The sequence below is a fragment of the Aulonocara stuartgranti genome, assembly GCF_965226115.1.
Source record: "Aulonocara stuartgranti genome assembly, chromosome: 17".
Taxonomy (NCBI): Eukaryota; Metazoa; Chordata; class Actinopteri; order Cichliformes; family Cichlidae; genus Aulonocara; species Aulonocara stuartgranti.
The window spans coordinates 20260681-20287615 of record NC_138953.1 but is presented as its reverse complement, the minus strand read 5'-3'; the positions used below and the strand labels follow the sequence as shown (position 1 = coordinate 20287615).

Below are 26935 nucleotides of genomic sequence, written 5' to 3'. Positions count from 1 at the left end.
GACTATGCTTCAGCTGTCTTAAGCAGGGACACATGAGTGGTTCGTGCCAAGAAAAGGCAAGTTGTCAGGTTTGTGCACAACTGCACCCCACAGTGTTACACATGAAGACTAAGCCCAGTGCTACAAGCAAAAGGGTAGCTTCTGAAGTGGAATCATTAGAAAGAGAAGACCAAACAGAGTCAATCGTGAATGGATTTGTTGAAATGGAAGCACCTGCTCACGCTGCAGAGAAAACAGAGCACATTTTGGCAATAGTTCCAGTACAAGTGAAACCTAAAAGAGGACAAAAGGTGACACACACTTATGCTTTTCTGGACCCTGGCAGTACTGCCTGCTTTTGTACTGAAGAGTTAATGCATGAGCTTAACTTGTCTGGCAGAAAGACAAAGATTTTGCTGAAAACAATGGGAGAGGAAAAGGTCGTCAGTAGCCACATTGTGTCTGGGTTGGAAATAAGCAGCTTAGACAGCAATGACTTCTTTGAGTTGCCAGAAATGTACAGTCACAGTGACATTCCTGCTTCTGCCGACAATGCTCCTTCTCAAGACTACGTGAACAGGTGGACCTACCTTCAGCAGGTGTCTATACCTAGGATTGAAGCAAAGATTGGACTGCTAATCGGGGCTAATGCACCTAAAGCTGTTGAACCTTGGCAAGTTATAGCCAGCGAGAATGGCGGTCCATATGCTGTGAAGACAAGGCTCGGTTGGACCATCAGCGAACCCCTCCAAGGAAGCAGTTCACAAAAGGCACCATGCGGACTGATTCAGGTTGCAGCAAACCGAATATCAGTTAGCAAACTGGATGAACTCTGGGACCAGCAGTTTAAAAGTGACTTCCCTGAGCGTGAAAGAAACGAGAAACAGGAAATGTCAAGAGAGGATTTGCAGTTTCTGGAGATAGCGACAGAGTCAGCTACTATTGTGGACGGACACTACAGCATCGCTCTGCCATTGCGGAACAAGCGCATTAAGATGCCCAACAACCGCAAAGTGGCTGAGCAACGTGCGTTACACCTAAAGCGGAAGTTGGAGAGGAATACTTCATTCCACGCAGAGTACTCGGCTTTCATGAGTAACGTCATAACCAACGGTTACGCAGTGAAAGTGCCAGAACAGGACCTTGATCGTGACGATGGAAAGGTTTGGTACCTACCGCACCACGGAGTTTACCATCCCAAGAAACACAAGCTTCGAGTGGTCTTTGACTGTGGAGCATCGTACAAAGGCACCACCTTAAATGATCAGCTGTTACAAGGACCAAATCTTACCAGTACCCTTCTTGGGGTAATTATCCGGTTCAGACAAGAGGAAGTGGTCATCATGGCAGATGTGGAAGCAATGTTCCACCAAGTAAAGGTGCCTGATGAGGATTCTGACCTTCTTCGGTTCCTGTGGTGGACATCTGGTGACATTACTCAGAATATGGTGGAGTACAAGATGGTGGTTCACATTTTTGGTGCAACTTCGTCACCAAGCTGCGCCAGCTTTGCTCTGCGCAAATGTGCTGAAGACAACCGAGATCCAGCCAACAGCCAAGCGGTTGACACAGTCCTGCACAACTTCTATGTGGACGACTGTTTGAAGGCTGTGAGCTCAGAAGAGGAAGCCATACAGTTATACCACACTCTTAGAGCTGTATGTCAGAGGGGTGGATTCAGGCTTACAAAATGGATAAGCAATAGCAGAGCAGTTCTGTCTGCTATTCCAGAAGAAGAAAGGGCATCGGAGGTTAAAGATCTCGATCTGGATCAGGACACACTCCCCATTGAGAGAGCGCTGGGAGTCCAATGGTGTATTCAATCTGACAGCTTCAGGTTCAAGATTGTAATGCCAGACAAGGCACCCACTCGGAGGAACCTTCTGTCCACTGTGAGTTCTGTCTACGACCCACTGGGTATCTTGTCACCAGTCACGCTTCAAGCAAAGAAGATTCTGCAAGAGCTTTGCAGGAGAAAGATTGGCTGGGATGTCATCATACCTGCAGACCTAGCTCACAAGTGGCACAAGTGGAAGACCCAGCTCCGCCAGCTAGGGAACATAAGCGTTCCAAGATGTTTTAAACCTGTGGGCTTTGGAGAGTCAGTATACAATCAGCTGCAACACTTTGCTGATGCCAGTGAAGAGGGCTACGGTACAGTAAGCTACTTGCTACAGAGGAACAGCCGTAACGAAGTCCACTGCGCATTCATGTTGGGAAAGGCAAGAGTGGCCCCACTTAAGCCCATTACAGTTCCCCGCATGGAACTTACCGCAGCAACCATGGCAGCACGCATAGACAGGGTTCTGACATCTGAATTGCAGCTTCCGCTCCAACCATCTGTATTTTGGTCAGATAGTACCACGGTACTCAAGTATATCAGCAATCAAACAAGTAGATTCCGTACCTTTGTTGCTAACCGTGTGGATGCAATCTTGAAATGCTCCAGTCCAGAGCAATGGAGGTATATCAACACCTCACTGAATCCTGCCGACTTTGCATCAAGGGGGCTCCGAGCAGAGAGCTTCATGCAATCCCACACATGGTTACAGGGGCCGGATTTTCTCACCAAACCCATGGAAGAGTGGCCAGAAGAGGTGCACCCAGTTGAAGGCCTGACTACAGATGACCCAGAGGTAAAGGGTAACCTGGTGTGTGCTAGTACAATCAAGGAATGTGAAGATGTAGTGCTGGAGTTCCTGCACTACTTCTCATCCTGGTTTAAACTTAAAAGGGCAGTGGCATGGATGCTTAAAGTCAAGAGCATTCTGCTGCAATTGTGTCGCAAAAGGAAGGAGTTGTGTGCTGTTAAAACACAACCTGAAGTCGAGAGGGATATGGAAGGTTTCAAGGACAGCCTGTTTCAAGGGGACACCAACAAGCTAACGGTAGAGAACCTTGCGAAGGCTGAAGAAGCAATCATTCGCTACTGTCAGAGAAAGACATTTCCTAAGGAGATCAGCGCACTTTCTAAAGGTCAGGGGGTGAAGAGGACTAGTAGTCTTTACAAACTGAGTCCAGTACTTGAACAAGGCATCCTTAGGGTCGGAGGGCGACTCAGCAGAGCAGCACTACCCGAGGAGGCTAAGCGGCCAGCAATCCTGAGCAAGGATCTTCACGTCACGAAGCTTATCCTCAGAGAAATACATGAGAACTTGGCTCATAGTGGTCGCAATCATGTTATCTCCAAGTTGAGAACAAAGTTTTGGGTACCCGGTGCCAACTCTGCAGTACGAAAAATACTCGCTACGTGTATTGCCTGTCGGCGTGAGCATGGAGTGGCAGGACAGCAGCAAATGGCCGACCTACCCCGAGACAGAGTTCTGCCAGATGACCCTCCATTTACTAACTGCGGAGTGGACTACTTTGGTCCATTCGAGATCAAACGTGGTCGAAGTACGGTGAAGAGGTATGGAGTCATTTTCACCTGCCTAACCACTCGTGCAATACACTTGGAGATGGCAGCCTCGCTGGACACAGATTCCTTCATCCATGCTCTCCGTCGCTTCATAGCCAGACGAGGCCAGATAAAGACCCTTCGTTCTGACAATGGAACTAACTTCATTGGTGCAGAGCGTGAACTTAAAAGAGCCATTGCTGAATGGAATGTGTCCAAAATTGAAGACCACCTAAAACAACAAGGCATTCAGTGGATGTTCAACCCTCCCTCAGGACCCCATCATGGAGGGGTCTGGGAGAGATTGATCAAGTCAGTGAAGAAAATCCTAAACGTTACCTTGAGGCTGCAGACACTGGATGAAGAGAGCCTGCATACACTTCTGTGTGAGGCGGAGGCCATTATTAACAGTCGGCCAATAACCAAAGCGTCCAGTGATCCAAATGATCTGGAAGTACTCACTCCCAATCACCTGTTGCTGCTCAGGAACAAACCATCTCTTCCTCCCGGACTGTTCGACAGGCAAGATCTCTACGCAAGAAGAAGATGGAGGCAAGTGCAATACATGTCGGAAATATTCTGGAAACGATGGGCAAGGGAATATTTACCACAACTTCAAGAGAGGCTAAGGTGGACCAGTCCATCTCGCAACTTTTTGGTTGGAGACATTGTGCTTATTGTTGACGATACAGCCCCACGCAACTCTTGGATTACAGGGAAAGTAATCCATGCTATCTCAGACAAGGCAGGAATGGTGCGGCAGGTTAGGATCAAAACCAAGACGAGTGTACTGGACAGGCCCATTACGAAGATTTGCCTTCTGCAGGAATCGGACTGAAGTAATCAACTGCAGAGACTGAAGTTTGTGTACCTTGGCTCCACAAGTGTAATTTGGTAATTGTGTAATAGGGTCACAATTAGGGGCCGGTATGTGGGAGCCAAGTTAAGATAGTTCATATGTTTTAGTATTTATATTTCGCTGTTGTTAAGCTTGTTTGTGTAATTAATAATTTTAGGAAATAGATGCATGTTTATGGTGGAACTAGGTTACGTAGTACCATGAATACATGTGCCTTAAAGACTCGTGTTTATAGTAAAATCCGGGCATCACGGATGTATGCAAATTAGTGCATGCGGTGCGGGAGGGGGGAGAGAGAGAGAAAAGGAGTTAACACAGCATAAGCTATACGGGGCAGCAGGGTAGAACAGAGCCACACGGTTTTCCTACCGTAGTAGGTTATTTTGTTGAGGACAAGTTAAACCTGACCACTCCTGTAAGATGCAAAAACTGTGGAATAAATTTTTTGTTACATCTTTTCACATCGGAGTCCCGTGGAGTTCTTTTTCCTCTTCAAACTGACGTACGCGAGTGAATCACGGGAAAACTGGTCTCACGGCTTAAACAGGCCCCTCAATGGAGTTTCACCATTTTCATAGAGTATTATTATGCATGTAAACCTCCTTTGATTTAAAACTAATGTTTAATGTCTGCATGATTATTTTTCCTTCTCTAACTGAAAGTAAATCTATACACACCTTTACCCCGAACACTTTTATCTGGAAAAAGTCGATTTCCTGTGGCCCACTGGCCGTTTTGATGTACTGTGGCTCTGCATCCACACCAATGTGAACAGTGACCTGAAAGTGGTTCTTCTTTTGGCAAACAAAGGACTCGTCAGCTGTGGAGTAGTTGAAGCCTTTATCTGTATCAACGTGGTAGGCAGGAGGAGACCTAAAACACAGTGATGCTGGTAAACCATGTTGTAGGTCAAGAAAGGCTATCTTTGCAGTAAGAGACTGGGTTGATCCTTGACTCACAGTGTCTGGTAGTTGCTGTCGTGCAAAGTGCTCCACTGTTCTGGCCTGTACTGTTCCCAAGATAGTAGTTGATAGGATCCCACACCCATTCCACCAACACTTGCAGTGCTCCCCACACCACCATGAGTTCCTTCACCATCAGAGCTGGAGGTGCCAACTCCTGCAGATGGTTCCTCAGACTCTGATCTCCTCCTTTTTTTCCTCTCTAAGGTGCTGAAACAGGAGAAGACAGATTCAAAGCTCCAATGGAGTGCCACAGGGCTTAATCTTAGGTCCACTGCTATTTCCTTTTTACATGCTTCATCTTCGTGGCATTTTTATGCCAATAATATGTACACACACATTTTTATATCAATAACAGTCTTCTGTGTATACCAATAGCAACTGTAGCATACTATATCATGTGACTTAATGGGATTAAATTCTAAATGTCAAAAACTTTCCGCATTTCAACAATAATTTAATATTTATTTTAACTGATTAAACTCCATTCACTTGTTCTGGCTGTCAATCAGTCTAAATTCAAGAATATTTTCTCAGCCTTCTTTTGCAGACTCACTCTGTCATTGCAGAACTGATTTAAAATGTAAGTAATTCAGGACTGTCTCTAAAACACATGCCATGCCTTCTTTATCTTTATGGTTTGGATTGTATCCCATGGTTTCTGTTACCTTGCTGTCAACTTTTAGGACTATTTATTCAGACTGTCATTTACATGATAACAATTCCACCTATTGTAAAATAAAATTACCACATTGTGACATCATAGCGTCATAAAGCTGAATATCTGCTTACCAGGTTTGTAGTGTGGAGGCAGAGCCCAGCATATGGGTTGGAGAGGGTGTGGTTAGATTTGGGAGCAAGCCTGGTCCAGTGCATGCTGTGGTATAGATGTTTGAAGGTGGTAAAGGTGGAGAAGGAGGTGTGGGTGGGGTGTAAGATTGCGAGTATTTCTCTGAACTTAGATAGCGTGATTGTCCAGGTGAGTTATGTGTGTGGTGCTGCTGCAGAGGAGCAGGTGGTCCAGGTGGAGCAGGAGGGGCAGGTGGACTCCCAGACTTGATATAAGTGTTTGTGAGTCCCAAAATACAAAGCTGATCATGAGTCAGCTCGCTGGGGTTGGAGGGGGCAGGCCGTCGACCCTTAAAGTGACAGGAGGAGGAAGCAGCAGATGCATTTGTGGGTTGAAATGCCTCCTGCGTGGTTGGCTGGTTGGACCAATAGGATGACATGTAGCGGAGGTTCCCTGATTAGAGAAGAAAATGTCTTACAAAAGCTTTTTTGTTTCATAAATTATTTGCGATAAAACATGATTATTATGAGCCTCAAGTCATTGTTATTTTTATATCTTGAACAATTAGCACAGATGTGCATATGCCTGATGTTTGGGAGGTCTCTTTGCTGGCACAATCATCACAACAAGAGCAACCAGTCACTCACTCCCAAGGTAACAGGTTTGTAGTTTTTTCACACATAACGAGGAAGATTACACTTGTTGGAATTAATAATTTGTACTAGATTATTAGATTACAAGTGAAGAACGCTTCTGCAGACTCAAGGGGCTGTTAAAGTTGTGCGGTGTTGTAATTATTATTTCAGTTATGAATAGCTATAAAGGGGTCACCATGTGTGCTTGATCAGGTTTGCTTTTCAAATGTTAATAAAACCAGTGCTCTTGTCAGCGTGCGGTCTATGGGAGAAAGGAATGTGAAAAAACTAAATTTGTTGTCTCTTAAAATGCAAATATTGCATATAAAAATGCATGTCTGATGTCTGTAAATGGTACCTGGAATCTGTGCAGGTGACCAGGCCTCTGAGCCCGAATCAGGAGGAGACTCAGGCAGCATGCTGGGAGGAAAAAAACAACATGAAGAGCAATTCTTATTCATATTTAATATAAGTGTTTAATTGTGTTATGCATTTACAGCCTTCCCTTTGGTGATAACAACCAGCTGAACACTGACTTAATGTTTGTTGTCTAACAGAATCTCCTCCAGGGAGAAATGATGATATTCATATTTAGTTCTGCAGCTTCAGGATGAGCTGTTTCATGCAGCAAAATACGAGGAAACCTTCTGCACCTGATAGTGAACTTTGTAACTGAGATATATTCAAATGATTATCAGGCAATTAAAATATTGAAATACAGTCAGGACTTCATTTTATAGACCCTACATCATAACTGTAGGGTCATGACCCTAACAGGAGGAGAACTGAGTTCATGCTGTCAGACAGAAATAAAATCGGATAATTGTACCTCAAAGCCACTCTCAGAAAAATACGCAAAAAAGTACAAAATTAGAGAGGTATTAAAAAAAGGTTCCTATCCACATTAAAGGACATTTCAAATGTTTAAACCTCCCTTTTCACCTCCAAAAGAGCAACAGATGAAAAACATGATCTCAAAGTGTCGATGTGTCTTTGAGGGTGACTCTTACAAGCTGATGGGGTCCACATCGTTGCTGAGGTACTGCTCCAGGATGCTCGTGTCAACCGCGACAGAGCTGTCCAACACACCGCTCACATCCTGACCTGAACACACACACACACACACACACACACACACACACACACACAGAGGAAATTACAACGACATTTTCACAGTCGTCACAAACACAAACCAAATGTTAAAGAGTTCAGATTTTCACCTCCAGATTTTAATCCTTCCATTACAGTAGTTTTGCATGATCCACAGTTCACAATAAAAGCCATCCTTCCAGCCAGCCTTACAGTTTAAGCCATCTTTCTCTGATTGACAGCCCCTCATAAACAAGCAGAGCTGCGTGGCTGAAATAACCGCATTAGGAATATCTGCTCTCTATGACATCAAACAGATCCAATAGTATTTGAAACTCTGGTGATGTTTATCACAAGTATATGAGCTACATGACAGAAAATAAAGAAAAGCAGAGCAGAGGCATCGTAATAATTTGTTCCATTATTTATCAAAAGTCCCTCTGATATAATCAGTGGTGTTGAATAACATCCAGTTTCACACGTGATAAAGTTCACCTACACACACACTGATCAATAATTTTTGATCTTATCAGCTTTGTGACAATATGGAACTAGATAAGGTACTGTACATGTGGCCAGTTAACCTACTGACAGTTGGTGGGTTTCTATTTTTAGGGTCAGACTAAAAGTGAAGGCTAAAATGAAATGAAACTCACAGACAACAATGAACTGCTCAGATTTTCAGGACTCTTTTAGATCATGGGAATGTTTCTGTAGAAATCCTTAAGAATTTCTGAACTGTCCTTATTGAGGATCTTAACTTCCCAGTAACTCATCCAAACCTTCTTCCAAGCTCATCTTTAGAAGTCCATACAACCCTCTTAATAACAGGTTTATCAAGCGTTCCTGGAACTGTCACATTACCAACCTTAAAGTCACCTCACAAGAGAATTTTATCCTGCTTAAAGACATCAGCACTTTCACCGGAAAATCCTCAACCATCCTTACGGATTCTTACAGCACGACCCACCCCTTAAATCCAAACCTCAGGCTTTCACTCATTCTGTGATATTCGCAGGTGACGTGCTGCTAATGTTAGGAGGATATCCCACCATTGAAGAACTGCTGCAGCGCCTCGTTCTCTCCCAGGACCTGGGCTGGCAGCCGGCTGGCTTCAGGATCCATTCAGCACAGTAGGGGGCGCTGCAGTGGCAGAGCACGGGATGAGGAGAAAGTCCAGCAGAGCTCTTCACACTGAGAATAAACAAAAAGGTAAATTTTTATTGAATTATTATTTTTTTTACCAGCACACACAACAACAGGGCGATGATGTTAATAACCGCTGCATGTTGACGATGTTTGTGCAAAGCTTTTTTGGCCCACCGTCCAAGAAGGAGGAAGGGTGCATACAGACTTACATATATGCATGCATCATTATAGTGAGATTAAAGAGACAAAATGTGATCACAACATAAAATACTTGAGGCTGAGCTCAAACTAAAAAGCAGCAAAACTTGAAGCACAGACTGTAAATAACCTGCTTTTTGGAGCGTTTTGGTTGTCGCCATGTTGGTGTTTGGAGCTAGAAATGACTTGACTTGGAAGAGAGGATGCAATGCCACACTAGGAGCTACTGGTGGACTGCTTGGTTAGTGAGCTGCATACATGAATGTTGTGATTGCCATCAAAGACTGAAGAAAAGGCAGATTGTTTACTTGTTTACCACACACATAGATCCTGCCACACAGATTAACCACACAGCAAGGGATTTTAGTTAACTGCACCATTCAGTGTGAAAAGGCAGCTGTGGCTCAGGAGGTAAAGCAAATGACCTGCCAGCAGAAGGTCAGATCCTGAACACCAAATTGCTCTTGATGCTTGTCTGTGTGTGTTTGAGAGACCATTAGGTATAACTGTGTGTCAGTGGGTGAATGTAGTTAAATGTGCTTTAACTGCTTGGGGTAGAAACTCATTTCTTTACATTTAACAAAACACACCATCGTTCCTGACTTTAACCTTTATCTGTATTTGTTGTCTGAATCACAGAAAGCAGTCACGCCACCATCCACGCTATGTTTGCAGATGAACCACAGTCAGGTGGACATGTCAGTATCTTAGAAAGAACTACTGACTTCTCTTCATTGGCTCCCTGTTATTGAATATGTTACCAAACAGACAGACACCTTCTCTACTTTTAAGATTAAACTTAAAACTTTCCTTTTTGATAAAGCGTTTAGTTAGCGCTGTATCAGGCGATCCTGAATCTGATCTGCATTTAATCATTACTTGTTAGTAATCTCTGGCTCTCTTCCACAGCACGTCTTTGTCCTGTCACCCCCAAATGGTCACGGAAGACCACTGCCCGTACCTGAGCCTGGTTCTGCTTGATGTTATTTCCTGTAAAAAGGGAGTTTTTCCTTCCCACTGTTGCCAAGTGCTCATAGTTTTCTCTGCATTATTGTATAGTCTTTTATAAAAAGCACTGTCAGGTGACTGTTGCTGTGATTAAGTACTGTATAACTGAAATTGAATTGAATTAAAGCTGCCTGCTTTAACCTGTTTTTTGTTTTGAAGATGGACAGCTGCTCCGTCTAATCACCTGCAGGGAAAAGGCCTTCTTAGAGAAAGCCTATACACAAATACAGCATACATCCATTTATGATTGCTTTAATTATGTATTTATAATTTCAGTTCATTCATCAACTTACTCTGAAAATGGTTAAAAGCAGAAAAGTGAGAACACACTTGATTTGTTTTTATTGGTAATGCGTGTCTGACGACACCTGCAGTCAATAAATCACCTGAAGTGTCCTGTTTAAACAGCTCAGATCTGCTGGGACATGTTTGTTCAAACACACCTGTCTGCAAGATGGCCGCCAGTCAGTGGTGATTTCAGACTTTATCCAAGCTGCTGTCTTCAGGTACAATCCATGTGTAAGGACGGATTCAGTGTTCCATGTTTCAGATCCTCAAAGACTCCCCAAAGTGTCCACTGTTCCTCGTCTTTCTCTGTGTGTGCAGCCGAGGGAAATCCCTCCTTTAAAGAATAAAAATGTTTTCTTGTGGTTGTATGCGGTGCTGTGTGGATTGTCTCTGTCTGTCAGATGGACTTTGAGCTTTGAACAGGAAGAGGCATTCGCACACCTGACAGAGGCGGACATCCATAAACCAGCCAGTCATATTCTGGAAGCACACGCATGCCGAGCCTCTCTGTAAATGTTGCTGTACTTTCTTTCTCCTCATCACCTCGTGATGTTTCACAAAGCTGAATGAAAGCATCCACACATCAGAGGCTGCTGTTTCTGTCTTTGCTATGCAGAAATTCAAGTTCGCATTTATACATCTGCGAAGCTGAGGGTGTAATGTGTGATTAAGTGGTTCGGTGTGAGTTTCAAACAATTACATTTCTGTACTCTGATGAATATTCCCTCCGACACACCACACGTGATCTGTTTATTGGCTGTTTGGCTTCAAACGTCAGATTCAGACCGCAAAGAGTCGATAATTCAGGGGTTTGTGGGGCGTGGTGGTGGTGTGACTGTACCTGCAGGCAGAAATGTGCCACATATGTAGTTCAGACAAATTTGTCTGAGTTACATAATCTGTAACCTATAGCCTATAACAAAAAGGTATTTTACATGCTTCTCTTTTAAATTTCTCCTGAATAGCCCAGTATCTATTTCCTCATGAGTCATGACACTTTCTCTACTGTCAGTCTGCTACGTTAACTACAGCCCTCTGACTACAGCCACACGTCAGTTGATGACTCTTAAACACTGTTTACCTGTTGTACACATAATGTCAAAGCTGTGATTTCTTCTCATTTTCCTGATAGATTTAGTTCATTTTAGGAATTTTAAAACTATTTAAAAACACAGAGATTTGCAGTAAATTCCCTAAAGAAAGCTGGTTTAAAACATCAAGATCACCATTCAGATTAAATTTCTTTCAGGGAAGATCCAAAACCTCTTCGGTGGTCACCAGCAGGATTTATTTAAAGAAAAACAAAACCGTAAATCTCTGAAATATCATCCTGCTTCTTTTTGTGGAAATAACCTCAAATTTGCAGGAAAATCCTGCAGCTGTGGCTTGGGCTGCCTGCTGATGCTAATACTTAAGCAGTGAGTCCTTGGTCCAGTGTCTGGCTGACCCTCCTTTACTGAATGTTAAAGAATTGAATGTTAAAGAACAGGGAAACCTTCAACCACGCAGTACTTTTGAGCTCATGCTGTGTCATTGTTTGACCAGCAGGTGGCAGCAGAGACTGAACTGTCATCAGTCTGATAATGAAAAAATGGCGTAATGACGTTTTTAACCTAATAAATAATTACATATATAGCAAATGGTTCACATCAGTTGATCAGTGCCTCTCCATCTGGCCAGCAGGTGGTGCTGCAGGACTACAAATTGCTCAGTCAAACTGTGGCTTCACAGGCTGACAAGTCAACCATAAGGAGTCAAACACAAAAAAGTGAACACATGAAGACAATAAAAGAGCAGTTTTGATGCTGCCCTGTAACTGGAAAAGTTTTTCCTAAAGAATTATGATATATGTCACACACAGCCACAACAAAAATATATTCACAGTAGGAAAGTGCTTCACAATTTAAAGGAAAGTGACACATTAAAGATATTATAGACGTGTACACACATACGAGTTGTGAAGCAGCCAGTAGTAAAAGACACATTCCCAGAATAAACTAAAATGAGTACGGTGTTTAAGAACAGGCAGGCCTATGAAAACAAGCTTTCACATGATTAAAGCAAACCACAGATTAAACTGAACTGACGTGCTGAGGAATTTAAAACTGCATTATTTCTAATGACCAGCGGGGGGCAACTGCTCTGAGTGCAAAGAGAAAATGGCCCTCGGCTCTTTGGATTTCTGACCTCAGCATTCAGTTTCCTCATGAGCGCGTTAGCTCACTTGCTCGTGTATGCAACATGATTTTTGTTTAGTAAAATACAAAAATATCAAAGTGTTAGTCAATCAGTGTGAAGTATGAGATTCATGCCATCAAGTCCAGTTTTAAAATGTTAAAATACTAAAAAGGTGATGCCATCTTTTATATACAGTCTGTCCTTTACTTTAAACTTTGGAGCTGTGGAGGTCTCAGTAACAAAAAAGAAGTATTAGTGTTATTATGTCAATTACTTCTACTTAATTATGTGACCTTTAAGCCTTAAATGTGGAGATTGAACTGTAATCAGTAGAAATCCATCAGAGAAGCAGCAGACACACCTATTTTTGCTAGAGGCAAATGATCTACTCGGGTTTGTTTGTAAGCCATCGACTGGGATCGTTAAACAAATTCACCTCAGCCACAGTTCACGATGAGTCAGTGCTCCGGTACTTTGTGGTTTGTTCTGGGTAATTGTGCGATTGTTTTAAGAAATAATCAGTGTGACTCACGTCACTCTGGTTTTCTTCACCCGATGGGTTTGAGTTCCACAGCAGATAGGAAAAAAAAGAAAGTTTCTAACAGCTGACTCACACAGAAAACTTTAATGAAACACAAAATGCTCTCATTGGTGAGCTTGTAGGAACACAAAGTGCGTCACCAGCACAGATTCAGAACTTCTGCATCAAAAGACTTAATTTCAATAAATCAGATCACCATGAAAACTGACAACATTCTGACACATTTTTAGTTTTTTTGAAATTTTGACTTTAAATCTGCAAATGAGGCTTCGTTTATTTAAATGTTCACACATCTGCAGAGTTTTCCAGAGCAGAAATCCCAACACTGGACAAATGCAGTCTTAAAATTATTGATCTCTTTTCATAATCTGGTGGACCCAAAAATGCATACATACACAGAGTTTAGTATCTATCTTATGACAAACCCATAGGGCCAACTCCATCTCCACCCTACCCAGCTGAGTCACAATTAAGACAGTTAAAGTGTGTGTTAATTAAGAGGTAGTCAAAGCAGGAACTTCCAATCAGAATCTCTATGTACCTGATCCATCATCCTGTTCCAACATGGCTCTGCACCAGTGCAGAAAGCAAGGTCCATAAAGACATGGATGAGAAACTTTGGTGTGAGGCCTGAGTCCTGACCTCTGTAAGTACTGCAGGTGATTTGTATGGAGTAGCAGGTGTGGGAGCTATTGGGGATCCAACAGGAATCAGTGAGTAGACAAACCTCTCAGAAAACTGTACATGTACACGTGATAATGACTAGAAGAAAGAGAGAATCCAGAGGCGAGATGTATGTATATATATATATATATATATATATATATATATATTGTAGGGCAAATGTGATTGTGCTCAAATTTGCAACATCCCATAATCACTGTCCATTAGATCAGAAGCAACATAGACTAACTAAAACCACCAAACAATGAGAAATTATGAACAAATGATACAAAACGATACAAAATGACCAAAACATGATAAGATTATCTCAAATGAAATAAAAACAATCACCAAGAAAAGTGTGGAGGTTTACTTGTCCACATGTAGCTATCAGTCAGTTTTTGGGCCTCAGGTATGATTAAAAGAAACCCAACAGTGAGCAGAGAAGGAGACGTTTGGGTTACCTGAGTCTGTTTGAGGCACAGCTTTAGTGTGGTGGCTAACAAACTGCTCACTGATGAACGTATGGTGCAGCTCTGGATTGTTTGTAAGGTCAGTGAAGAAGTTACAGAGGCTAAAAGGTGAGTCGTGAGCATTTTTATCAATGCCGATCCCCCGAGAGAAACTTCAGAAGTGCACAATCCGTGTGTTATGATTTATCCTCCTCATCATCGTCATAATCCTCCATCAGTCAGTGATCTGAATGTCAAACAGGCTGCAGTGACTCATTCTCGCAAAAATAGGGTTTAAGTTTAGACAATTACACAGAGGTTCGCGGCGGAGCACAGCGTGCTCTGCGTTTGTCGGCAGACTCGTAGAGTCATCGTTCCACATCGGTGGAGAAGATTTAAAAATGAGCGAGGGAATCCTGACCTTTTCACGCGTCAGCAGCTTCTGCTCCAATGTCTTCAGTCAGCTGTGAAGGTTCGTCATCAGTCTCTCTGAAAGCGACAGCGGTGGAGTCATTCATTAAACATCAAGAATGTCACCAAGTGCTCAAGTGTGACAGACATCACTCCAGCTATCCTGTAAAGTGCTGATTTATTCTTAACTCCAGAGAGAATGTTTTGCTTTTTACTCCAAATTTCAGTTTTCTGCTTTGTTTTACAGACGTCAGTAAATAAACTAAAGAACTGGATTTAGTATCTGTCAGCACAAGATGATACTGATGCGAGACGTGCTTGGTGCGTGTAATTTGATAACACAAAGTAGGAAGCACAAATAAGTCTTCATAACAGCTTAGTTTGCTAGTCTTAAAAAAACATTCTGATTGGGTTTCTCACGCTGAGTTGGTTCAACACATCGTCCCTTGATTGAGTAAATCTGAGAAGATTTATTATCTATTTATCTAGGATTGTGTGGAATTTCGTGTCTTAACATCATTTTCCATAGCTGAATGCCAAAAACAGTTTTTCCTGTATTGACCACTGGAGGCTCCAGCAGTGAGTCAGCCCCTATAGACTGCAATGTAAAATATTCTACTTTAGATCCTGATACAAACACCGTTTTGGTCTATGTATTTAAGGTAATGTAACAGCTGTGCACAGGTCATCTTTTTCAATTTAGGGGCGTGGCCTCTTTGACAGAAAGCTAAGTGGTGACAGCTGTAGCTGCTAGCTGTATGCTATACTACACCTAAGCTAATTGGAGTTCCTGAACTTGACCTCTGGACTGTGTTTGTGCTGTTAGAGCCTTTTGGAGCATTTTTAATTACATAATTTGACCAATATAATGGCTGATGTGAAATTATTGTACTAACAGACTGTTCAAGAAGTCCATGTTCTGGTTCTCTGGTGAGTGAGTGGGATTTTATTCTGATGTTAATGATTACCATTTGGTAGGTATCTTTGTCTGTGCAATATAATCACTTTTGGTTCTAAAGAATCTCACTTGGCAGTGGCCAAAACACTAAAGCTTCACTGAAGCTTCAACAAGCCATCTCATGGGTGACACAGTGGCTTCTGTCTTTTATATATAGTTTGTGGCACCTTTACTTGCAGGCTCTTACTCCACCACTGGGTCTGCATCTGACTGCTGTGGCTCCCATGAGGTTCTGACTGAGTGGCTGTTGGTGAGACTCAGAGGATAAGTTCCCATAGGTTTCTATGTTGGTTATGTTTCAAAATAATACACATATATACAAGACAGTTTGACTGTCATTTATTTGTTCTGTTCTTTCTGGAAAAAAATAGAGAGACAGCTCAGTGCAGTTTAGGCCACACACCTTTATTCATGTCACAAAACTAAAACTTCATTCTCAGTTTTACAAATTAAAACAAAAGACACTCAAATATTTTACAGTCGTTTACAAGATAACCAGAAATCAGGTGAAAGGATGAAGTTTGAACCATTCAGGTTTTAACAAAGCTTATGAACTTCTTTATTTTTATTTATTTTAAGTGCTGGTCATAGAAAAGTGCAGCAGTCAAACTGCCACAGAGCACACATACAAACAGTCATGCTTTTTTGTTAAATTTGCTCTGGTGCTATATCTGAACAAAGTGGGCGGAGCCAGAGACACCACCCATATCTTTTTTTTTTTTTTTTTTTTTTTACACAAACAGCACATTGATTATTTGTTTTTTTTTATCTTGTTTTTCACCCTCAAGCTCACATTAAATTTGGGTGGAAGCTCATGCAGATCATGCAGGATGTGGACAATGACCATGCAGCACACTTACTTTAAATATCATTATCTGAAACCCAGTTTACACACAGTCCTTTCATTTGTTTGAAAGTTAAAACCAAGTAGCAGCTTCTTAAGCTCAAAGGTGAAGCTAAAATCTGCAGTTCCTCTAATGTCCACTAGAGGCTCTAGCAGTGAGTAAACCCCATAAGCTCCCACATTAACACGTCCAGCTTTACAGCAGAAACAAACATGTTTTTGTTGGTCTCTATAGATAATTTCCCCCTTCATAATAACTGTAAGTGGGGAGAATGTTTTTGTAACTCACCTGTTCAAATTTTATTAAGGCTTACTAAGTTTCTGCTGCTATGGGTGTGGCCTCTTTGGCAGGTGGATACACATATAGATGGTTGTAGCTGCCAGGCTTCACCTCAGCTAACTGGGGTCGGTGAGGAGCATTTTTAAAGGCTTGCTTAGAAACATGTGATGAAAAAAAATAAATTACAAAAATTGTAAGGCCAAAATGTTACAGACTTTACTTGAAATGGAAACACCAAACACGGAAAATGAACCAAATAAACCGCTCAGTGGATACTGAATGGTGTAAATGTCAAAGTACAAACGAGATCTTTTTGATTGATTCAGTTGATTTGGGACAGCTAGCAGTGGACAGTTGTTGCCTCAGTGGAAGTAGTTTCCCTGGATCTTCACAATGAGGGTAAAATGAAGTGTGAGGTTGACAGGAGGCAGAGTACAGAGGACTAATGCAGAGGACTGTTGTGGTTCAGAGGAATCTGAGCCTAAAGGCAACATTTCTGATTTACCAGACCACTTTCTAGACCTGGGAATGACCATCTGGACTGTAGTGCTTAACTTGTTGTGAACAGTCTACTATTTAGGGTTAAGTTCAGATTCACATCTACACTTTTATTTGGAATTTTCACCTCTGCAGAAGTCGTAGAAACAGAAGTGAACGAAGGTAAAACATTTAATTTGAAAGGCAGCATCTTGTTTCTTTAAGTGAGCTTGTTTAGCATTTGGCTAAACTACAACCGAACCCTAGCGCCAGCAGTAAGCGTTTCACCAGTGACCTGGTGGATGTTTAGAGGTCAATCTGTCGCCACCGCAAACCTGACTTCAAATTACTTACAAGAAAAGAAAAAAAGAATGGATGAATTCACGGATTGAAATCTATGACAGCTTAATAATGCTCATTGAGGTGCACATGTATGACAGTATAAATTAAACTGAAGAGAAAATCAAATGTTGACATTGGGCCAAAATGAACAAACATTAAAAAATGAAAGATTTCTCACAGTCTACACAGAAAGAAAAAGATTGTCACAGTAGCTTGTATTTACAACAATATGTACACACATTTACTGTACATACACACACACACACACACATGCAGCATCCTTTTGCTCAAGTAAATTACTTATGTACATCTGGGTAAAATTATGCTTCCTTAGTCCAAAACAAGAAGTGTAAATGCTCCTGATTACTGAAGGTACATGAGATCGGATCTTTCTAATGTAAACCCATTTGGAGAGTTAAAAGTGTCAAATGGAGACAGTAGACAAGGCTTAAATCGAGAGAGAAAGCATGTTTTACAGATTTAGCCTGTTTAAGGTGGATTAAGGGCTCAAAGGTACATTCCTCCATGCTGAATCATTTGCCACAGGACACTTGGTTCAATATGAACCTTCTGTTTCTTATTCCTATGATCCCAAGTCTTTTAATCTTTAAGTACTTACCACCTGGAACACAATCTAGAGCGAGTTGCACCTGAAACACCAGGTGTCCCCCTTTCATTTACTAGCATCATTAACCTTTAAAGCTGCAGTGACTGTGCGAATATTATGAATCATGCATGAGCTGTTAACTCACACTAGATGTTTTGATGACCCTTACTGCAGCCCGAAGCTCATCTTGTGTCCTGCTCGCACTCTTACATTCAGTATTCTGACATCATAATGCGACCATGTTTAATTTGAACACTCATGATTGGGAGAGGAGATGGTTTACTCCGTTTGGAGGACCAGTTGTGATGTTTTTCCCAGGTGTTGAACACGAGCTTCAGCTCTCCGTCTCCTGACGCCTGTTTTCAGGATGGACTGTGACGACACTCACAAGGACGCTGCACTTTTCACACACACCCGCGAAAACATGAGCTGTTACCAGAAGCATGCGGGGCAACATTTGGTAACACTGCGCTGTAAATTGTGTCATATTTCAAAATAAAAGCTGCTGAATTTATACCCTTGATAATGCGTGTGTTTCTGTGTGTGGGTGTCTGTCCTCGTCAATAAGATTAACGGACCAAACATAGGTCCCATCTTCTCCTGCTTTTCCTAATTTGTACTTCTTCAGAGTTTTGCCTTTGCCTTGGACAGTTTGCTGCAGGAGAAAAAAAAAGATGGTGGAGAAGGTAGACAACAACAGAAACTGGTGGGGAGTTCATGGTGAGCACCCTTCATTTCCTTTCACCATCCTTTGCTACATTTGCTGCCTCACAGTCCTGTCAGTCAGTCTGCTGTGGATTATACATACGGTACATGTTTGTGTTGGTTTTGTCTCACTTGACAAAGCCTTGATGTGCCTTCTGCAGCCATCAGTTTTCATTATTCTCATGGTTGTGTGTCTGAAAATAATTTGTGACTGTATTAAATGTTGGTCACTGCTTTAAACCCATTAGGACAGGACAGATAAAGTAAAACAGGACCTGGGACACACTTTTTTTCACAGAAAATTACACTAAATCAGCTGATTTCCCTACATGAAGAAATCCCATCCAAACAGGGCTTGGTCATCTGTTACACTTAATAATACTTTACTTTATAGTTAGTTACAGCTAATCAGGGGCTCTTTGATTGCAGTGACCAGCTGGCACAACGTTTTCTTATTTACCTTTTGTCAAGTGAGACTTGAAACCTTTTGTGTTTGTGTTCAGTTTATTGAAGTGTCGCTAAATGTTGTGCGTCACTCTTTGCTTTTCCTTGTCCCACTTCCTCGTCTTCTTCTTTGACACCTCCGACAAGTACCAGCACCTGCGTCGAGTCACATGACTGTTTCTCTGCATCCTCGTCGTACGCTAAATCCAGTGTGCATGGCCTCAGACCTCCAGCTCCGCCGCCTCCTCTTCTCGGCCTGCGTAGCTTCAGTAGTGCCACGCCCTTGCAGGTGCATTTGGCCAGTGCGGCCAGTTCCTCCCTGGCGAGCGGGTTGAAGAGGAGGTAGAGCAGAGGGTTGACACAGGCTGGCAGTGGGGCAACAAGCAGCAGAACCCCCTTCGCTGCCTCTGGTCCAGCGGCTGGTAGGCGCAGGAGGGAGGAGAACGTAAGGAAGGCAACAGGGAGGTAGAGGAGGCAGTCAGAGAAGAGCAGCCAAGCCACATGTCGCGTCAATGCTGCTTCCTCCTCTGAGCTGGGTGGAGTCTTGTGGGCGCGACAGTAGAGATGAGTGTAGGAGAACGTCATGAGAAGGAAGCAGAGGGAGTCGAAGAGCACCAGAGACACGGAGAAGGCTAAGGACGACGATGATGATGAGGAAGGTAGCGGTAAACAGAGAGAGGTGCTGCTGTGTCCGGCCACCAGGGAGGGCATTGTGACAGTGAAGCCCAACAGGAAACACAGACAGATGGAAACACGGAAGGATAACGGCGATGAAGAGTGACCTGGATTTTTTTTAAAAAGAAAAAAAAAAGAGTGAAATCAGAAATCAACTTTTAAGAGTGTCTGAATGTTGGCAGACGAAAATAATAATATGTGCTGGATATCAATGACAAAAAAAATTTTGCTTTGAAAACTGTATGTAGACAGTAAACATGTAGACATGTTAAAGTCAATATCCAAATTAAAGTACTGATGAGCTGTTAAAGATGAGTTTAAGCAAATAATGTCTTTTAGGCTATTTTTATTAATCATGAAGCCAAAAGTCATCTGGACAGAAAAGTTGATTCTGTTTATCTGGACGTAGCGTTTTCAGTGGGAGAAGCGTTTCATCACACATACAAGTGACTTCTTCAGTCTCAGCTGACTGCAGGTTTCCACAACCTTATAAACAGTACCTTTGAATAATGATGGAAACTAACCCACTGAATGAACAATGATAAGGACGCACACATCCTGGACAGGGAGGAACGTTGGTGTGAGCGGGGAGTCAAGGAGAAGCCATTTATGTAAAAAGGGAAAGACCTAAGTCGAGGAGGGGGCCTAAGGGCACCTCTTTCACCATCTTACAATGCTGTGATTGCAGCCAACTCTCTCTGAGGTACTCATGGCCACTGATCAATGGTCACTGGTCTCCATCTGAAAGCGCTACATCCAGATGAACAGAATCAGCTTTTTGGGATTTACTTACCTGCAGCATGCATCAAAACACAAAATGTCATCACTTTGGTGAAATTAGTTCCCCAAAATCATACAAGTTCACTTTCTTTAAAATTCAATTAGGGTTTGGTGGCTTTAATTTTTATCTCTGAGTTTGGTGATGCCTGATGTTTTTGGATATAAGAACAGTGTCATCTGCATAAAAATAAGCTTTGCAGATTTTGAATATATAACATGATGAAATGTACAGTTTTGGCATATAGAACTGTGTCATCTATGTAAAAAAATTACATAATTTTTTCACATGAAATTATGTAATGTGCATAAAAAATATGTTATATCTGTGGCATATAAAATAGTTGTGTTGCTTTGTAAAAATCGACTTGGACACATTTGGGTGGTAGAGACAATAATGTTGGTGTAGAGGGTAAATAAAAGCTGCTGGATCTACATATATGTTTCCTCACCACTGTTGCTAGCAGTTTTGCTGTGTCCTACAGTGGTGGCCACGCATCGCTCTAGAGCTGCAACGGTAAGGAGGAAGAGGCTGGTCTGTGACGCAAACACACAAAGGAACCCACTGAGTCGACACAGGAAGCTGCTCTCCCACTTTGCCCCGTACCTGGAACATACAATGTCAAAACACATCTGTCTCCACTCATAAAATCTTCGATTGTTTTGTTTTTGTTCACCACTATACACTCAGGTTTAGTACTCATCACTACATCTTATATACAACAGATGGGTAGTCTCTCTGACAGATGTGATACATGTATTTTATTGTTTATCTATAAGGTTCCTATTGGCAAGCTTCTCATGCCAATAGGAATGACAAGCTTGTCCTAAGACTCCAGAGTGCTCTCACTGTATCTATCACTACCCTGCCTGTTTTTGAGAATCTCAGAAATCAACTGTTCCCTGCTTCCAGAATAAATCCACAATGTCTCACGAGTCCCCAAAAATTACGTCATTGTCTGGATTCCTGTGTGCCCAAGGTCCCTGTAATCCACAGTGCTTTCAAAGCATTCTAATCCGACTGATTTTAAGGTAATTAAAAACACTCTTTGGAAAAGTAGTGCCAAATTCCTCTAATAATCAATCCCTAATTTCCTTAATACATACAGTATATCCCCCCTTCTCCTTGATCTCCTCCTAAATCCCTCGAGTGATACCCAGAGTCCCCAGTCTGTTCTGGTTTGGTGTCCTACCTCCAGAAGCTCCCGAATGTCCAAGCGTCCACTGCCGCCAACCAGCCGCTCCACACTCCCATCAGGCCATTCACCAGGGCAAGTAAGCCAATCAGTAGTTTGGGGGGAGTGAGAGAAGTGGCTGGAGAAAAGAAGACTGAAAGGACGACAAGACTGTTGCTGACCAATGAGATTGCTGCGATAAGCCAAACCCCACCACGGATCATCCAGCTGCCGAGCAGGTGGAGGCAGGGACGGAAAGGTCCTGCAGGAAACATAAACCATTAACACGATCTTTTAAATGTTTTTGTACACACAACTAGTATTTATGCTTCTGTAATGATAAAAGTCCCTTCCTGCAGCGCCCTCTGGTGTTTTACATTTAAAACAAGTATTTATTTTTAATTAAAACAAAGATATAAGATATGGATATACAGAAATGATTGTAAGCCAAAGAAGTGTGCCTCTAAGCTCTTATGTGCAACTGAGTTGTTTTTAAAATGTAGAAATGTAGAGCTGAGATTTTTCTCACAGATAAAGATTTAAGTAATTAATCCTCATAGGTAATGTAGCACTGATGATAAAGACTCAGCTATCATACACAGCAAATTCAAAAGTGTTAAATGTTTTGGTGTTAATAGTCTTCTTGCAAAAGTAGAGTTAATTTTACTCTAAGTAGAGTCACATTCTTTTAATGTAACTCTGAGGTGTAAAATGATAGTAGTTAAAATCGAGTGTTAAAAATGAGTGTTTCTCTGTCAAATCTGGAGGTGTTACAATGGAAACATTAACTCTTGACCTCTTAACTCTGAACTCCTAGAGGGGCTATGACACCAACAGAGTAAATTCACAGACTCCGCCCCCAGCACGGCTCCAATCGAAGCTGAAGTGAAGCCGTTTCAGAACATTTTGCTCTACATATTTGAGTTGTTTGCCATGCTTGGTAAGTCATTCTTTCAAAGATTGTTTCAATTGTTATTATTAGCTTTTACTTCTGTGGCTCTTTGGAGTTGAGACAAAGCTGTGTGAAAGGCATTAGCCATGTTGCTCGCTGATAGCATAATATTCTGTTTTAGCTAGCTGAAAGGTATTGTTTGCGGGCAAATACCACAGCCTTGAAAAAATGCTTGCATATGAATTTTCAGTCAAACTTTTGGTCAAATACACCTAAAACAATGTGCAGAATGTGAAATGTTGGTATAATGGTGCTACTTGAAGCCTGAAAACGATTGCCCATAAAAAAAACGAGCAAACAGCAGTAGCAGTTTGCTCGTTAATTGGAGGTGAGCTTCCCTCCCTCCAAGACATCTACAGGAAGCGCTGCCTGAGGAAAGCGGGGAGGATCATCAAGGACTCCAGTCACCCCAGCCATAAACTGTTCAGACTGCTTCCATCAGGAAGGAGGTTCTGCAGCATCCGGTCCCGTACCAGCAGACTGAGAGACAGCTTTTTCCATCAGGCCATCAGACTGCTGAACACGTCATAGACACCTCAGCTTCACTACTGGAACTTCAACATTATGCACTCCACACTGTATATAAATGCCACTTGTTTTGCACATATTCAACTCTGTATATTTTATATATTTTATTATTATTATTATTATTATTATTATTATTATTATTGTTATTATTATTATTATTATTATTATTATTATTATTTTTACTATTTAATTTGTAAAAATGTGTATACACACACACACACACACACACACACACACACGTAGGAAAATATTTAGTATACACATCCAGAAATGCATACACTATTATATATTGTACATATATTTATTAGTTTCAGGTTGGCCATTCTTGTATTTTGCTCGTTTGTGTTGTTGTGTTTGCACATCTCTGTTGCTTGTGGGGCTCGCACACAAGAATTTCACTCGCATGTGCTGTGCCAGTGTGCCTGCACATGTGATGTGACAATAAAAGTGATTTGATTTGAAAAAAAAAAAGCAGACGTCCTGACTGGATTCTACGTTAGCATAGATCCCTCCAGAGTTTTGTGCGCACGGTTTAGGTAAAAATGAAAAAGGTTGAGGTTTTACATTTAGTTCAGTATTACCTGTTGCCTGTGTCTTTGTCTTTTGGGAAAATACTTTACACAAGTAATGGCTCAAAGAGGATTCCTTTTTTTTTTACTGTGCTGCAATTGTTTACTGGATTATTTGTGCCATTAATTAGTGTCAACTAATTTTTATTCGATCTCCGCACAGGATATGCTTGTGAAGATGGAATATGGGGGAGAGCAGAAGTGCGTTGAAGTTCCACAAAGGGATGAATGAAGGACATGCATATTGTATTGAAGAAATAAGTGATGAGATGCTCTTATTTGCATTTACCATGTCAGACCTTTTGATAAACAAAATTCTAATGAAAGTGAGAACATGTATACTGTTACATCTTTCAGAAAATGTTTTGAAATTGTGGTGCACAGTTCAGAATAAATGTTTTTCAAAAACCATTGCATCTTTTTAGTAAATGTTTATTTCCAAAAGAAATTTCTAGAAGTTCAGAACAGTAAAATTCCCGCTTTTTAGAATGAATTAGAAGATAACTCTTACGTAGTTAAACTAAAATACTCTTTGAGAGTTAATATATAAACTCTTAACACCAAGTGTTAAATTATCAACTCCAGACAGATTTGGTGTTTAACACTAAATCAGAGTTAACGTACCAACTCTCCAAAAAGAGTTAAATTAACACTCTCTGGTGTGGACCCATATAGACACTTTAATAGTGTTGAAATCAAATCTGACAGTGTTAATTTGGACATGCTGGATTTGCTGTGTAGAGGTGCTGTTGATTTGATTCTCTAAAACTAATAAAATCTGTTTCAGAGTTGTGTTTCCTTAATTTTCATATAACAGATGTGTGTTTATTGTGTTTTAATTTGACAGACAGGGGTTTTTGGTACCTGGTGCCGGGCTGCAGTGGACTGAGTGTTGGGGTTTGGGCTCATCTTCCAACTCCATCAGGAAATCTTCCCAATCTTGATCTACTGCAGAGACACAGTGAGGACAGCAGTACGTTGGTTTTATTTCTACTTTTAGTGGAAAAACAAGCATCCCTAAGTCAAAGCTGAATGAAAAAACAACTTTGAACTGGTGATCAGCCAAATTTGAAACTGGAAACTTTATATTTTTATTTTTATGGGAAATTTTGATTACACCTCATATTAAATCTTACATAAAGCTCATGGAACTTTCCACTTTCCACCCATTCATTACCTGCTTTCCACTCTGACCAAGCTTCTTTTTAAAAAAAAACAGTTTTGTATCTAATGAAGAAAAATGATGACCTGAATAAAATTTTAGGGCTGACCTGTGTAGAGGAGTGCCTCAAATCTCTGCTGGATTCTTCCCCTTTTTTTCTATAAATGCTTAACAAGCTCCATGTTGTAGTTTTGATTGACAAAAAAATAGAAACAAACTAACACTGTCCAGTGTTCTAAGTCCCATCTTAAAGGGGGTACCCCGAGGAAGGGTTTTCTGAGGAGTTAAATAAGGTGCAACCTCTGCCACTGAAACATGAAGCGGAAAACTGCAGTTCCTCTAGTGGCCACTTGAGGCGGTTCCAAAAGCGTGTCAGTTCCCATAGTCTCCCATGCTAAAATATCCAACTTTACAGCAGTAATAAACACATTTAAAGCGTGCTACTAAACAGTTGTGGCATCTATAGAAAAATTTCCAGTCCGGGGGAAATTGAGACTTAAAATTTAGTGACATGCTAGCTCTCTGCTAGGTCCATTAACTGGATTCCATGAACTGGCAGTCTGGACTGTATTTGTGCTCATGGAGCCTTTTGGAGAATTTCTAATGGAATTAACCAACAAATAATATGTTTGCTGTACAGTTAATTATCCAAATAGACTATCCAAAAAGAGTGTGCTCTGGTTTTGGTCTTTTACTTGAAATGAATGCAGCTTCCGAAGCAAAACAGTTAGTGTTGTCTGAATTCACCCTCTTGCTCACCTCTTGATCACCTCTGGCTCAAGATAAAGAGGCGGACAGCTGTCTCCATGAAGTTAAAGCTAAAGCAGAGGCTTAAAATGTGAAGCCCACAAACCAGCAAGTAGTTATGTCTACCTCTTATTAATACACTGATCAGGCATAACATAACATCTGTCCCCCTAGTGCTGTCAAAACCACCCTGACCCAACCTGGAAGATGTGCTGAGGTATCTGGCACCAAGATTTTAGCAGCATCCTTTAACACCTGTAAGTTGTGAGGTCACATAAAATTTGAAGACGGCATGTTCACTTGCCATGATTAAGCGATATCAGTATAATTCATGTCACCTGTCAGTGGTTATGATGTTATGCCTGGTGTATGTAATCATTTGGTTCCTCAGGTGAAAACTTCCATTGTGTGTTGGGGTTCACCTTGGCTGGAAAGGATAGCTGCATCTCTTCCAGCTGAGTCTCTTGCTTCCTCTCTCTCCCAGGACAAACCTCCTGCACCTCCACCTCTCCGCTCACAGGAGATGAAGGCACAGCACTGGAAGGCGTAGGGAAGCTCCATCACCCTGAGCACACACAGACGCACACAGTGATAAACACCTCTATCTGTCCAAACATGGCTCAAATAAATTCATTTTATTGCACCTGCTGTTCAGTGGAATGTCCCTTTAGATGCTTTCCATCAGAGATGGAGGAGACAGATTACACTGTGTGTGTGAGTGAGTGTGTGAATCTGCGTGTGTGTGACATCTAAACACTACAGGAGTTAATCAGCAGCAAAGTGGCTGTTAATTCAAACCTTTTCCTAAATCACATCAGCAGTGTTTGCATTGCAGGACAGATTTGTGGATAAGTCTGCTTCCTGATAACCATGTTGGAGGTCCTGCATCACAGTCTGGTGGTACGTGGACGTCTCTTAATACAAATATGTCTTCCTTTGTTTATGAGTGAATGCCCACCTGACTCGAGGCAGATCCTCTTGGGCTATTAGTTCCATCAGCTGCTGGTTTCCAGCCAGACGCAGGTGAGTCAAACTCTGCAGGCCACTCAGAGGCAGAGAGGAAAGCTGATTGGATGACAAGTCACTGCAAAAAC

At 41.7% G+C, this 26935-nt stretch overlaps 2 protein-coding genes across 4 annotated transcripts in view; both read right to left on the bottom strand.

Annotated features, from left to right (window-relative positions):
- Positions 1-10739, bottom strand: part of myrfl (myelin regulatory factor like) — a 28919-nt gene extending 18180 nt beyond the window's left edge. The window contains exons 1-7 of the mRNA XM_082511736.1: positions 10510-10739; positions 8764-8905; positions 7633-7726; positions 6981-7042; positions 5990-6440; positions 5195-5407; positions 4913-5108 (exon numbers count right to left, since the gene is read on the bottom strand). Coding sequence (XP_082367862.1) covers positions 4913-5108; positions 5195-5407; positions 5990-6440; positions 6981-7042; positions 7633-7726; positions 8764-8836 — 1089 coding nt within the window. The 5' untranslated portion in view covers positions 8837-8905; positions 10510-10739. The remainder of the gene's footprint in view (positions 1-4912; positions 5109-5194; positions 5408-5989; positions 6441-6980; positions 7043-7632; positions 7727-8763; positions 8906-10509) is intronic.
- Positions 10740-15941: 5202 nt separating this feature from the next.
- The window catches only part of LOC309692890 (leucine-rich repeat-containing G-protein coupled receptor 5-like), a 53905-nt gene continuing 42911 nt past the window's right edge, over positions 15942-26935 (bottom strand). For 2 of the 3 annotated variants that reach the window (XM_082511737.1, XM_082511739.1), the window contains 6 exons: positions 26800-26925; positions 26264-26406; positions 24797-24880; positions 21902-22145; positions 21161-21315; positions 15942-20038 (listed from right to left, as the gene is read on the bottom strand). In XM_082511737.1, the coding sequence (XP_082367863.1) occupies positions 19317-20038; positions 21161-21315; positions 21902-22145; positions 24797-24880; positions 26264-26406; positions 26800-26925 (1474 nt within the window). In that variant the 3' untranslated portion in view covers positions 15942-19316. The remainder of the gene's footprint in view (positions 20039-21160; positions 21316-21901; positions 22146-24796; positions 24881-26263; positions 26407-26799; positions 26926-26935) is intronic. The other variant, XM_082511738.1, reaches the window with a different exon arrangement.